General features: G+C 43.9%; 1 protein-coding gene across 2 annotated transcripts; it reads right to left on the bottom strand.

Moving 5' to 3' along the window:
* Positions 1-497: 497 nt before the first annotated feature.
* On the bottom strand, positions 498-11,904 carry LOC142776720 (uncharacterized). Of its 2 annotated transcripts, none has more exons than XM_075880912.1 (5): positions 11,520-11,904; positions 6,489-6,543; positions 4,253-4,341; positions 947-1,106; positions 498-849 (listed from the first exon to the last, which is right to left on the bottom strand). In XM_075880912.1, the coding sequence occupies exons 1-5, from the start codon at positions 11,664-11,666 to the stop codon at positions 818-820; spliced, it is 483 nt and encodes a 160-aa protein (XP_075737027.1). In that variant the 5' UTR covers positions 11,667-11,904; the 3' UTR covers positions 498-817. The 2 variants fall into 2 exon arrangements, with proteins under 2 accessions (XP_075737027.1, XP_075737029.1); XM_075880914.1 differs by having other exon boundaries at positions 6,489-6,551; positions 11,520-11,656.
* Positions 11,905-13,095: the final 1,191 nt, after the last annotated feature.

The following is a 13,095-nucleotide window of genomic DNA, read 5'->3' as shown; positions in this document are numbered from 1 at the left end:
GATGTTTCCTGCACGACGAATATTGGCTACTGATTGGCTTGCCATTATGTAACCATTATTAGTAGGGAATTTTTCTTACTGGAAGATTTAAACAATATGCCTCGATGACCCGCTCTTGTAGCTTTGCAGCCCTGTATACTTGGGGCAACAGAAAATTGAATGCTGAGAACTGAAAGCAGTTACTCGATCTATTTCATCTTTTATACCTCATTCCCTTTGCTAACACTAGAAGTGTAGTTTATTTTTTTACCAATTTATCTTTTGCAATAGCGAGTGCTTTATTTGGTACTGGTATTTGGTACAGCAGATCGAAAAAAGTCGTTAGGAAGTAAATGTTGAAAGCGTATGTCCCCCACTTGCAATCCCCACATATGTCCCCCATATGGTAATCGAGAATATTCATAGTTTAGAGCTTTTTTTTTGTAACTAAAACATGGTGATGGTGCTTCCGAATCAGCATAAGCTAGCCGAACAGTGCACCACCGACAGTCTGCAGATTGTTTATTCTTTGTTTTTTTTATTTATTTGGTACAACAAAAAATGTATACATTGAAAAATATATATACACAACTAAAAAAGGCCCGCTCTACTGCAGGTCAGGTTGCGTTGGGGGCACAGTGACAGTGGTGCTGTCAAGGCCCTGGCTGCTGTGGCTGGGCAGGAAGCCAGCTGCCGCGAGCAGCCGATAATCTGCACTCTGAAAGTGGGGATCATCGGGCTGCTCCACAACAAATGCTTCTCTGAAGCGCCGCTTACTGCCCCCACAGCGATCACCAGACCCTGGCAGCCACCTCTTAATAAAGTTGAGGGCCTCCGCCTAGTCGCACCCTGCTTTTTGGCAGATGACATCTGCATACAAGAACAGAAATACCATAGTACACATGAAGCACTGCAGTACAGAGAATACACAAGGGTACACACACATAAAACAATGAACAAGTCTAACCTGTCACTAATCTACAGAGCCTCAGGTTCACAAAGGCCCTTTTCCCTTTTCTGCCATGAAGGCTGTACAGCACTTGCACATCATGTGCCAATACAGCCTTCATGGCATTCACACCAATTTCTCGGAGGCCACGTCCCCCAATCTGCAGGAGGTGCTTGCGCTGTAAAAAAATGCAAGCATAGATGGGGTAAATGCAACAACACATCGAAATGTTTTCATGATAAAAATCTGCAAGAAGAGGACACTAAAAACAACAACTTGAATTTTTGGGCATCACAACATTTCATTGTTTTTTTACGCTAACTTCAACTCACTTGACCTAAAATGGTTTCCACGTCAGCCCTCTCACACTCAGTGTGAGAACCTTTCAGAGTCCTTCTCTGAATGCAGTTTCGCTGTTATGAAATCAAATACAACACTGTTATAACCCTTAATAAATATTGATTCTAGCTATGAAATAGTATAATTACATTGTACAGTGCTCAAATTCCAATACACGTTTCTTCGAGGTTACAATGTCTTTGCCTGAATGTTGACCAGGAGTAGCTTCTACAGGTGAAAAACGATAAAATATGTGGAATTCAAAAAGAAGCTTGGACATGTTTTTAATCAATGCATTGTAAGCAGAGCACAACAAGATAAATGAACATGATCAAGGCGTACTAAGAGGCAACCTTAGAGAGACCAAATCTTGGTCATAGATGAAACTGATAGAAAAATAAAGGTCGCACTAGATGGTCGCACCATTTGCTGTTTATATTTTTCTGTGATAGCCAACAAAGAGGCATGTCACTATAGAAATCTCATCACAATAAACAAAGGTGCATTTTTCTTCACACTGCGAAATTGGGTGCATGTTAGATTTTTAAAAAAGTAAGAAATCGGCTAACACAAGGCAGGGTGAACTGTAGCTCGAAGTAGAGAGAGCCGCAGCGGACACAAAATAGGCTGATACATGAACAAAATTACTGAATGTCTGTTTTAAGCAGGCTATTGCTAGTCACTGCCCATCAAAAACACGATGCCGCCTACATCGTCTGCTAGCTTAGGACAGTTCACTCGGACTTCACAGACTATAGTAAATACAGTCGAATCTCATTAATTCCAACACACTTAATTCGAACTGACGCTGGGGTCCTATCAAAGCTATACCGCGCTCCGAAAATGCTCTCAGCACCCCGCCCAATCCTGCGGTGGCACTTCAGACACCTCATCGCTGTGCTTGAAGAAGAAAATGAAGAAAAGGAAAGAAAAGACTGCGGTGGAATGTTTGCCAAATGCCAATCTGCGACATTCCTGTGCCCCGCTTCGGCTTTTTCCGTCCCTGCCATGTAGAGACCCTTCTCCTCTTAACACTGCGCATGAAGAGAAAGAGGGGAAAAAAAGCTGTCGCAGAGAGTAGGCTCTCTTATGCCGATCTGCAACGCGCCGGTGTCACGCTTCCCTGTTTTTCGTTCCTGCTATGTAGAGACTCTTCTCCTTTCAACACCGCGCATGAAGAGAGAAAAAAAAAAAAAGCTGCCGCGGAGTGTTTCTCTCTCGAATGCCGATCTGCTTTTCTCCGGGTGGAGACGCTCCTCCATTCTCATCATGTACTGGCCACGCTCCGGCTGCAGCGCAGATGGTAACAGTGGAAACACAGTTGTCTTCGAAGAGTGTCAGCACTGGACATTGCCGCGCGCAACTTATTTTGCCAGGAGAATACTGAAGCCGAAGTACAAATGCTTTGCAAACTGCACGCAAAACTTGTTGACTCGTTGCAAGGCCAACGTTTACAGACATGTATTGACTACTTTAATTAATGACGGATGTCCTGTAATTTGTGAATAAAACTTCTCCATGCACATGCATCACTGCATGGTGAGCCCTCCGCTCGTTTACCGTATTTACTCTATTCTACCGCGCCCTCGATTGTAACGCGCGCCCGGTTTCCACGACAAAAAAAAAAAAAACTAAGACATCGGTTGCAACGCGCACCCTTTTTTCTCGTTGGCCCGCTTGATCACACCACTCGCGAAAACGACTCTTTTTGAGAGCATCTTCCGTTTAAATATGAAGTACGGGGGAAGCTTATGCCTATCTGACGTGCAACAGAGCATTGCTGTCGCTCTAGTTTTACCGTGGCCCGATGTCAGTACACAAACATGCTTCGCCCCCTTCTCTTAGACGGTTGTGGTGCCAGGCATGTAGAAGTAAAGAGGCGTGTGATCGGCATTCCCGATTTGCCCAAGCAGGTAGCCGTTGTTGTGCCGCAAGTTTAGGAGGAACCTCTGAAGACTCTGAAGCTTTTCTTCGTACTCCTCCGGCAACTTCCGGCATATGCCCGTTCGCCTTCAGAGGGAAAAGCCTTTTCTCTTCATAAAGTTCGTTAGCCAGCACCTGCTCGCTTTAAAATGGCTCTGCATTAGCCCTTTTTCTAAGGCTAACTGCATAGCCTGCACTTGGAGCAGTTCTGTCGTCACGGGCCGCTGTGCCGCTCACTGCTTAATCACATACTCGCCGAGCAGCTCTTCAATTTGTGGAAACCGACCCTGCTGTGGTCCACTGAAGCCTTTGCGTGAATCTTTGCTGTCGACAATATTCTGCTTTTGTTTCCGCCAGTCCCGCATGCACGTTTCGGAAACTCCGAATGACCGCGATGCGGCCCGATTTCTGTCCGTTTCGGCACACGCGACGACTTTTCTTTTAGAAGCAGCATTGTGGTGCACTCGTCGAGTTTTTGAGTCGGCCCTACCATGCCGTCGATGCTAATGTACTACAAGATGACGAACTCCTCAGCACACGTATGAAGTGCCGCGCATGGGAAACACATAGGCAGAAATGACCGACGCGCCATGCCGACGCACATAGGGGGCGGCCATTTTGTAAGTGGCGATGGCAATAGAATGACCATATTCTTTTTTTTTTCGTACTCGATTCTAACGCACATGCGATTTATGAACTCTCTTAACCGGAAAAAAGGTGCGTGTTAGATTCAAGTAATTACGGTAACTTTCATTAATTTGAACAAATTTTCTGGCCTCTTTGAGTACAAATTATTCATATTCGACTGTAGTACAGTGGCTCATGAGATAACCTGACTAGTTTGTTTCCCGAAACACAGTATCTTAAAGCAGTACTAAATTTCTGCATGTTACATAGGCATATTAAAAATCAAGAAATATACACCAAAGCCGCAGCCACAGCTTTACTCTGCACAGCTGCCTCTGCTGCCTCCACTTCTCCAATTGTACAAGCAGGCAGCCGGGGAAGGTCAGAGGGGCGCTGTGCTGGCTGGGCGTGCTGAGGCACGGACAAGAGCCGTACCTTGTGCTTCAGCTGTCGCACCTCCTGCAGAACCTCTCTTTGTTGCTGCCGGATGCCAAGTTGGATCCGCAGGATCCGTAGCAATAGAGCTGAAACATACAAGAGTACATACCATATTTACTCGCACAATTTGCATCCTCACATAATTTGCTCACCAGTATAATTAGCCAGCCTGCTTTACTACAAGAAACTTTTTGCTCGCATACTTTGCCCTCCCCAACCAGCCCGAGCCACCTTGCCAGCACACACACAGACACATTTGACTTCATGATGCTCTGGTCAGGCACATCTCTTGTCAAGTAGGCGAGTGCAGTCTTACACAATGGACTGATTGCAAGGTCCCTTCTTCCATGAACTTTTATGCTTTCCCTAGAATATCGAACTTGAAAACTGAAACCTGTTTATGTGTAGTCCGAAATGCCTAAAGGTTTGCCTCCTATCTTCCCACCTCTTCCACGGCAAGAATGTATTCCCGAGACACAGCACAGATGTTGAACGCGTGCAAGGACCTGTCACATCAACTAGATGAGGCAGGTTTTCGCACTCATTTTTTTTTTCGGTTTCGCCATCTGGCCATTGCGTTTTTACCATTCCTTGTGATAGGCTACAATAATTATATACGAGGCAGATTGCTGTTATAAAGCTTACCGAAGAAAACTGAAACCGTGCTACCGCTAAGCACATCAGCGTGGAGTTCTTCGACATGCAATATTCAGTATGGGAGCCAGCAGAAGAGTGCGTTGAATAAGACTTAGCATATAAGCTTGGGTGTGTTGGTTAGATATCGGAGGGAACACAACGCAATAGAAGACTGTGACAAGGAATGGACACACACACAAATGAAGGGCGACACACACAGCACTGTGTTGGCATCGCGCTTCCTTGTCTGCATCTTACTTTACGTTGGGTTCCCGACAATTATTGGAGAGTACTTATGTTCTCTGGTATAACCCTGTCGTGGGAACTGGTTTTTGTGAGCACTGTTCGGAAGAACTTCAAGAAAATGGGGGCATTTGAACAGGCTTAGCAAACAAATGACAATCCGCTTTGAAACAGCTGTGACAGCGCCTGCAACATATATTCCCAGTTGAGCTTTTAGGCCAGCGATTCCTACTAGCTTCGCACATGACCGGATTGACAAAAAAAGTACACATAATACGCGAGTATATACCGCATTTGACTCTGTAGCTTTGATGAACCAGGCAGATGCACAAATTTATCCAAAACTCCATTGATTCTGTTGCAAAATTATTCAACAAACAAATTGCGATGTTATCCATGTTACTATACGATTGTGGCACTTTACCATTGCAGCTTTCCAGGAGGCACACATAGTGCAGCGTTAGTTCACCACTCGCAGTTAATTGTATGCAGTAGGTTGCTCACAGCAACTGACTGCATGCAATGGTGAACATCTTGCATGCTTGCACCGCTGTTTCAGCATGCTGGCTGCTTCCCATACGGCTATCAATTGATGTTCACAAAATTGGGAAGATGAAGAAAGACTACACAGTGCCCTCTGGCCACCCTATACTCCAAACCTTCAGCCAACAAACAAACAAAAGAAACAGAAGTATGCAAATGAATATTATTCCTAATGCAGCTGGAATGGAGTGTAGTTTTCACCAATTCTGTGTGTTAAGTCAATATGGAGTGAGTTAACTCCATAAAGTAGCTTTTCTCATAACAGTGTTCACTCTATTGTAACACAAGGAGTGACTTCATAGCATCTAAAAGGAAAAATAGAATCTTCAGTATTTGATAGAAATGTGAGGCTCTACCTTAAAATAACAATATTCTGGAAAAAGAACTCATTACATTCGAAAAAAAAGGTAGCACAGTTGATCCCCTTTTTAAGAGACACTGATGTAACAGACAAACGGGGATAAGAGGCACCAGTGTGCAGGCTGAAATTTGGCCCATCATGCATCAGGCACTCCGTAGATGCGCCTGTGCAGCCGGGAGCCCTGCAGTCAAGCATGCTGAGCAAGACTGTTGACCACTGTACAATGACACATTGCCACGAAATTTCAAAACTTCATTTCACAGACTTCTGCAAAAGCTTCTTACACTCTTGCATAATTTTTGCACAAGCTTTTCTCATTCTTGCGTGATTTTCGTCAGAACATATAAGTGTTGGAAGTTGTATGTCCCCAAAAACTTGCACAATACAAATAGCATACATTAAAGTCTATCACTTAATACGTGCATAGTGTAACAATGAAAGGAAACTCACGCATGGTTTGCTCCGAGCCTTCCCCGTGCGGTGCTTCCTTGAGCCTTGGAGAGCACTGTACAGCTAGAGCAAAGTAGCATCAATCCAGTGTTAATGGCAGGTTAACAAGACAACAAAACTAACCCCCATATTCATAAACGCTACCCGACTGGACTTTCACCCTTCACTTGACAGAGTTGAGCACTGTGCCGCTGCTCGTTTGAAAGCGACGCTGCACTACTCAAGAATCACAGCAGATTATTGCTGACATGCAGCAATTTTCTCTGCTTAGAGACGGCGCTCCCATCAGCCATCTCAAGTGAAGGTGAAGCGTTGAGTGGAGGGACGTTCTAGAATACGGGGGTAAGATTGGTTGCAAGAACACTACAATAGACACACTTAATTTTTACACTTCATCTATATTGTACAGCTACACACATTCTGCATCCTTATAATGCAACATATACATACAGGCTTATAAAGTAAACACTGTAGGCTGCTCAAATAACACCTACACAAAAAAATTACCCAAAAGTGGCCATGCGCAAAGTACTTTTATTTGAAACTCACAAAACTTTTGCGGTGATGGAGAATAAATAAGACAGGTTACGCTTGGAGGCACATGAGACCTTCGCAGCTTTCATAAAGTACAAAAAACAATATGGTATGTGTGTGTGTATGTACGCATGAAGCTTCAGCCTTTACATACGGTTTCTTGAAAGAATCGACTATGAATTTTATGGCACCTGTGTCCTTCACCGCAATTGAAAGCCTGCTGATCAGTGTGTGCAATTGTGGAATAGTTACATGGAAAATGGCGTGAAACACCTAAAATCAAATTTTTCTAGCTAGGAAATATGCAGCTGTGTATACACAACACATGCTGCAAACAGTGGGAGGTGACCACAAGAATGATTTGAGTGTAAGCGGCAGTATTTCGCATTCATGCACCCCGCGATTTTCAACTGTTGCCCAAAAGCAGCACCACTTCAGCGTGCTACTTTTTTTTTTACATCATAAACAGCACGTAATACAGCGAGGATGAAAACAACATATGCAATTAAATTTTGAGCACTATTTATGGTGCGCATGATTGATTGATTGATATGTGGGGTTTAACGTCCCAAAACCACTATATGATTATGATAGACGCCGCAGTGGAGGGCTCCGGAAATTTAGACCACCTGGGGTTCTTTAACGTGATCCTAAATCTGAGCACACGGGCCTACAACATTCCCGCCTCCATCGGATATGCAGCCGCCGCAGCCGGGATTCGAACCCGCGCCCTGCGGGTCAGCAGCCGAGTACCTTAGCCACTGGACCACCGCGGCGGGAATGGTGCGCATGAAAAAAAAATAGGCCTTTGTACAACGACGAATTCATAATTTGCCTTCACGGACCTTCTGTTAGGCTGCACCACATACAGATTTTTAGTGGCTTTCAAAAGAGATTTGAAAAAAAAAATAATAACCGTGTTTACTCTTGTCATGAGCGCACTCACTAGGTCACCCTCATTTCAGTCGCCAAAATTTTGAATTTTTTTTCTTCCACATAATAAACACACACCTTACGTTCATCCGCTGAAGTCCCACGGGCTCCCCCCCCCCCCCCTTGCCGCCTTCGCTCGCTGCCACGTGCCATTTTATTTTTGTTTCTATTTGTTCACGGAACGTCCCCTGTCTTTTTTAATTATCTCTTGTAACATATGTGGCATTATCTTGTTCCCGAGGTGCCACAGGTGCTCTGCTATGTAGATGCACCATTAAACTAGTATTTTTGATCAACTGTGCATTTCTGATGTTTACCTTGCTAGTACGTAAAACTGGCATGCTTCTTGATCTACGATACACATGTGGCTTGTCTCACTTTGAAGGAAAAGTTAGCATACAATGGTGTAAATGCTTAGAATTTGAAATATTGAGGCAGCAGCACACCGGAGATGATCATATGGTAAAGAAACAAGTGCTGCCTTATTACTGGCAAGTTGTCACTTATATGTACAAATAAATTTTGTGAGCTAAAAAAAGTACAAAAGCACAGCGAGGCTATGATGTGGTTCAACCTGTGGATTCGCTTCATTTATCACGCTATATGATGAAGCTTCCTTTGGTAAAACTGCTCAGATAAGAAAAAAACTTTGCTGTCCAATACAGCAACTATACAAAGTCTGCACGTGCATCTCGCAGCACCTTTTCGTCACTTCCGAAATGCGCCACCAACATGCCCGGGCACCAACCGAATCTATCGCCTACAACTGCCATGTTGTCTCCTCGTGCTTGCACCCGTTTAGTTTTGCCTCACGATGCAAGTTTGAGAAATTATGAGCTGCTAGTGAGGCAAGTTGATTTAGTAGTCCACGCAGAGGGAGCAGAGCTTAGGGTGTTTCTTCGCTGAAAGTTATAACCTGAAATTGAGAACGCACATTCCGATTTTCCTAAATGTACCAGCGTATTTGGCTGGTGCAGATTAACAAAAGCTACTTGAAGAAACTTTGCAATATTTGCATCTTCAGGTGCAACTTCATTACGGGTAAGTGCCATAGCCAAGTATTTACCTGCAAATAGATATAGCTTACCAAGATACTGTACATACAAACTTGTCCGCAGTTAAAATCATGATGGCGAGGAAGGCGGTTGAAATCGTGATGGTGATCGCGGAGATTTGGTATTGCATTGAAACAAACTATAAAGAATGGGAAACAATATTAGTTCACTTTGAAGTATAGCCGATCGGTTCAAGTTGGGCGTCAGGATTTTTTTTAATCAGTCAATTAATTCTATACACGGTCTCTATCATGTTCAGTGACTCCACTGTACATTAGCGTACAACAAAAGCAAAATACAAAGTGAAAAGTGTGTTAAAGCATACGCGAAAAATAAAGTAATGACTGGCATTACCGCGGCACACACCACGCAAAGTCGCTATCTGCCTTGTATAATATTTTCCTCGACTATTTCCACAAATTGCAATCAAAGAGGCTCAAGCTCAACATCAGAACTGTTTAAAACACTTGGGGGGGGGGGGGGCATTGCTATTTTGGTGGCGTAGGCCGTGACAATATATTCATAATATTATATCTCTTGTAAACTTGCCTAGCTCTGCACGACTAGTTTTCGATGGGAGCAGCTGCGCTTCGCACATCCACTCTTAAAATTGCGGCTCGAGAGATTTTGAGCTTTCACTTGTTTTTGGGCCAGGCAATTTGTAGTGAAAGCAAGATAACAGGCCCTCATAGGTTGTGGCGGGCAGCCGGTGTACGCCGTGGCTGGTATATGTGTCGCACATCTTGATTATCTGGTCTTGTATCGAGTGAACGAGCGAGGCCTTCCTAATCCAATGAGCTCGTTAAAGTAAGACAACAAAAAACCACAATGCTTCCACATCGTTCACAGCAACAGATGACGAGCCCCCAACAAACCGCACTGCAGCACGTAAACTGCCGTAGGTACCCAGGGAGTTACCCGGGCATGGCGGGAGACGGCGACAACGGCAGAAGTGGCATCACAGGAACACTATGTATAAAGGGGACATTTAAAGACTTTTTTCACAATTTTAAACTTCGTGCACTGTTCTGTCACAATTTATTGCTCAGAATAGTTGTATTTTGAAAAGGGCACTAATTCATAAGCCCAATGGTTCAAGGATGGGTGCATTTAGGGGGCCCATTCTACGTTTTACTTATGCCCTTCAAGAACTTGCTTACAGGGCCAAAGTCCTGTTTCAGAAAGAACACGCTAGTGTGTGGCCAGCAGTCCGTCAAGCATTAGTGCTGGTGAGATTTGGAAATGCAGCGCATGAGCATCCTCATCTGCTACTTCTCTGCTCATGCTCTCGGGGCTTACTTGCGAGGCACGGTCCTTCGCACTTTTCATTTTCACACTGTAAATCAAGTGATACCAACTCTGCCTTCCATTATTTAATAAACCAATATTTCATGGTCACGAGGACGAGCTTAAAATGTTTGCTACATCAGACCTGAACAGCATTTTGAGCCATCGAAACTTGCTAATTGCAGCGAGCATTATGCGAAAAATATGATGTGCTTTACGGTGACAACTTGCAAAACACTGCAGCAACGATTAAAATCATGCATTTTTTGTGCTCACAGGAAATCCCTGAAGCAGGAGGCACTGGGCTCGATAAATTGCGCAGCTAAAATACGGATGCGCTTTCCAATGCTGTCATGCGTACAGGCGGAGAAATGGCAGACAAAACTGGGTGCACCCCGATTCTATGCGCATGCGTCCCATTCACAAGCCTCGCTGCCAGTTAGCACCACATGGCTCACTGTCCATGAGCTCGCTTGTTTCCTGTAACAGTGGACCATACGGTACACCTATTTAAAAACGAGGATAGAATGATGTATATAATGCAGCATCTGATGAAGCCATGACGATGTGTTGCTGATGAAATCTGGAACTCTAGTTAGTACCGTTATTGTTAACCAGCCGACCGACTAGCAAAAAGATTTGCGACTGAAATGATGGCATCTATACCTGCCCTTAAAGGGACACTGAACAAAGTTTTTGCCGCCGAGATTTTCAGCCAAAGCAAAAGATTGGGCCATGAAATTCATAGACAATAATAATTTCAAGCAGAAACTACGAAAACATACTGAATTTAATGAGCCTTTTACAAAATGCCGCGTCTAGCTCTTAGACACGGCGTTTTCTAAAAGGTCGCGACATTTATTTTTCAAGTTTTTTTTTGTTATTCAAGACAAATCTACGGTGCATTGTTCACAGAAAACAAAATTGCCTCGGTAAGATTTCTTTGCGAGCAGCTTACTAATTTTAAGGCAGGCGCGTTGATTCGTGAACTGAAGGATGCGAGTGATCGATCTTGCCTGCTAGTGGCTAGGCGACAAAGGCTTTACCTCATGTCCGGTGTAGCTAAGTCACGCAAATGGAGCAGAAAATGTGCATTATCATTTATTTCACCTAAATATCACACGTATGTGACTTATTGCCGGTGACAGGTGATCAGGATGAAGTCGACAAGTTGCAAATCTGAACAAGAATTCACTCGAATGAAAAACCAACCTATACTCACGTGCACGGTGAAGTCGAACACGTCGTCCGTCAATGTTGTCGCTGATGCCCGAAGGAAAAGAGAAGAGGACAAGCGACGGGGTCGTCTCTTTCTATAAAGTCGGCAGAACTGCCAGAACGGCCAACACAAAAGGCATCGGGTTGACATTCCTCCATCTGGGCATCAGTCGCTCCACCCGGGCATGCAGCTGCTACTGGTTCTACTACTATCCTCTTCCCCGTGCCTCTTCCCGACATTGCAGTGTTGCTGCCATACTCGCGAACCTTTTTAAATTAAAGCACGCAATCATGTATTATCGTGCGCCATACTAAACTTAAAAACAGTGCGCCGGTACATGAGATCACGAAGCGCGGTCCACGCCATCACAAGAGCAATTAGAGAAATGAAACAAAGAAAACAAAAATGTATAAAATATTTTGTCTCAATACGATCCGCAATCCAGTTTGCTGCAGCGGCTTTTGGCTCTGTATGAACGGCCAAGCCAGCGCCAAGCCAAGCTTGCGTCCCTGATCAGCTGTCTGTTTGTTTCCATCGAGAATTCAACAGTGAACTGACAATTTGTTTAGATGATATTGCTAAAGGGCTTGAAATTGAATATTTCTCTACGTACTACTGCTGTACTTTTCCTCTCTGTTTCCTGATCACAGTGATGAGATTGAGGAGGTTACAATTTAGAAAACAGCAAGTGCAGCTCAAGTATTGCTAGTATCGCTGTTTCGGTAATAAAATGTTACAAAGATTTTGCCCCGCGACCTGCTTGCCGTGTTCGAGCACCCAGTAGAAATTTACGGTGCCGCATTTGAAAGAGTTGAATAAAATTGCAATATTACGAAAGAAAGGCTCTGAAGCAACATCGCATTTTATCAGGCCTACACCTCCCACACCTAGACGAGTAAAACTCGTCGATATTATCTTGCAAAGCTGTGTATAATATTTAAAACACATTCTTTAGCCCACGATGAATTGTTCTCTCGTGTGGCTTCTCCATTTGGTACTGTCATGATAACTTACAAAGGCAACTTTCCATATTTAGTCTCTTTAGATGTTGCAAAAGCTTGACACGTGGTGTGTATGCCATACTCCTCGTAACCTGGGTCCGCCTCTTTAAACAGCGTCGCATTTTATTGTTCGCAATTGTGTTTGTTTTATACTGTAAGCGAGCTGTGTGATTTCATCAATATTCACGAGTGTTCCCTGACTATACAAACACGTGCGTCTTATTTGGTGCGGTGCACGTTTGTATGTAGCAAAAAATGTCATTTCGTCAGCGTGTGTCTGCATACACTTGCATGCCCTGCAGTACGTGTACATAATTAATGCAGTAAGGACTGCAATGCATAGCCTTGCATGGGACATCTATTCCATGCACCCTCAGAGAAATGTTTGTTATGAGCCTACTGTTTATCATTACATTTTTTTTTCGTTAAAGTTTCATCTCTATATAAAGCAGCTGTATACAGGCACGAGCTTCAGCAGCTTCCTCGTTGTTCCATTTTAAATAAAAACACCAAGCCTACCCGAATCAATGATCTGTTTGCTACCATTACTGTTATGTGTTCTACGATGTACACAAGGA

The sequence above is a fragment of the Rhipicephalus microplus genome, chromosome X (genome assembly GCF_043290135.1).
Source record: "Rhipicephalus microplus isolate Deutch F79 chromosome X, USDA_Rmic, whole genome shotgun sequence".
In the NCBI taxonomy this organism is placed as follows: Eukaryota; Metazoa; Arthropoda; class Arachnida; order Ixodida; family Ixodidae; genus Rhipicephalus; species Rhipicephalus microplus.
Note: the sequence above shows the minus strand (reverse complement) of the source record. Positions and strands in the feature narration are given on the sequence as shown.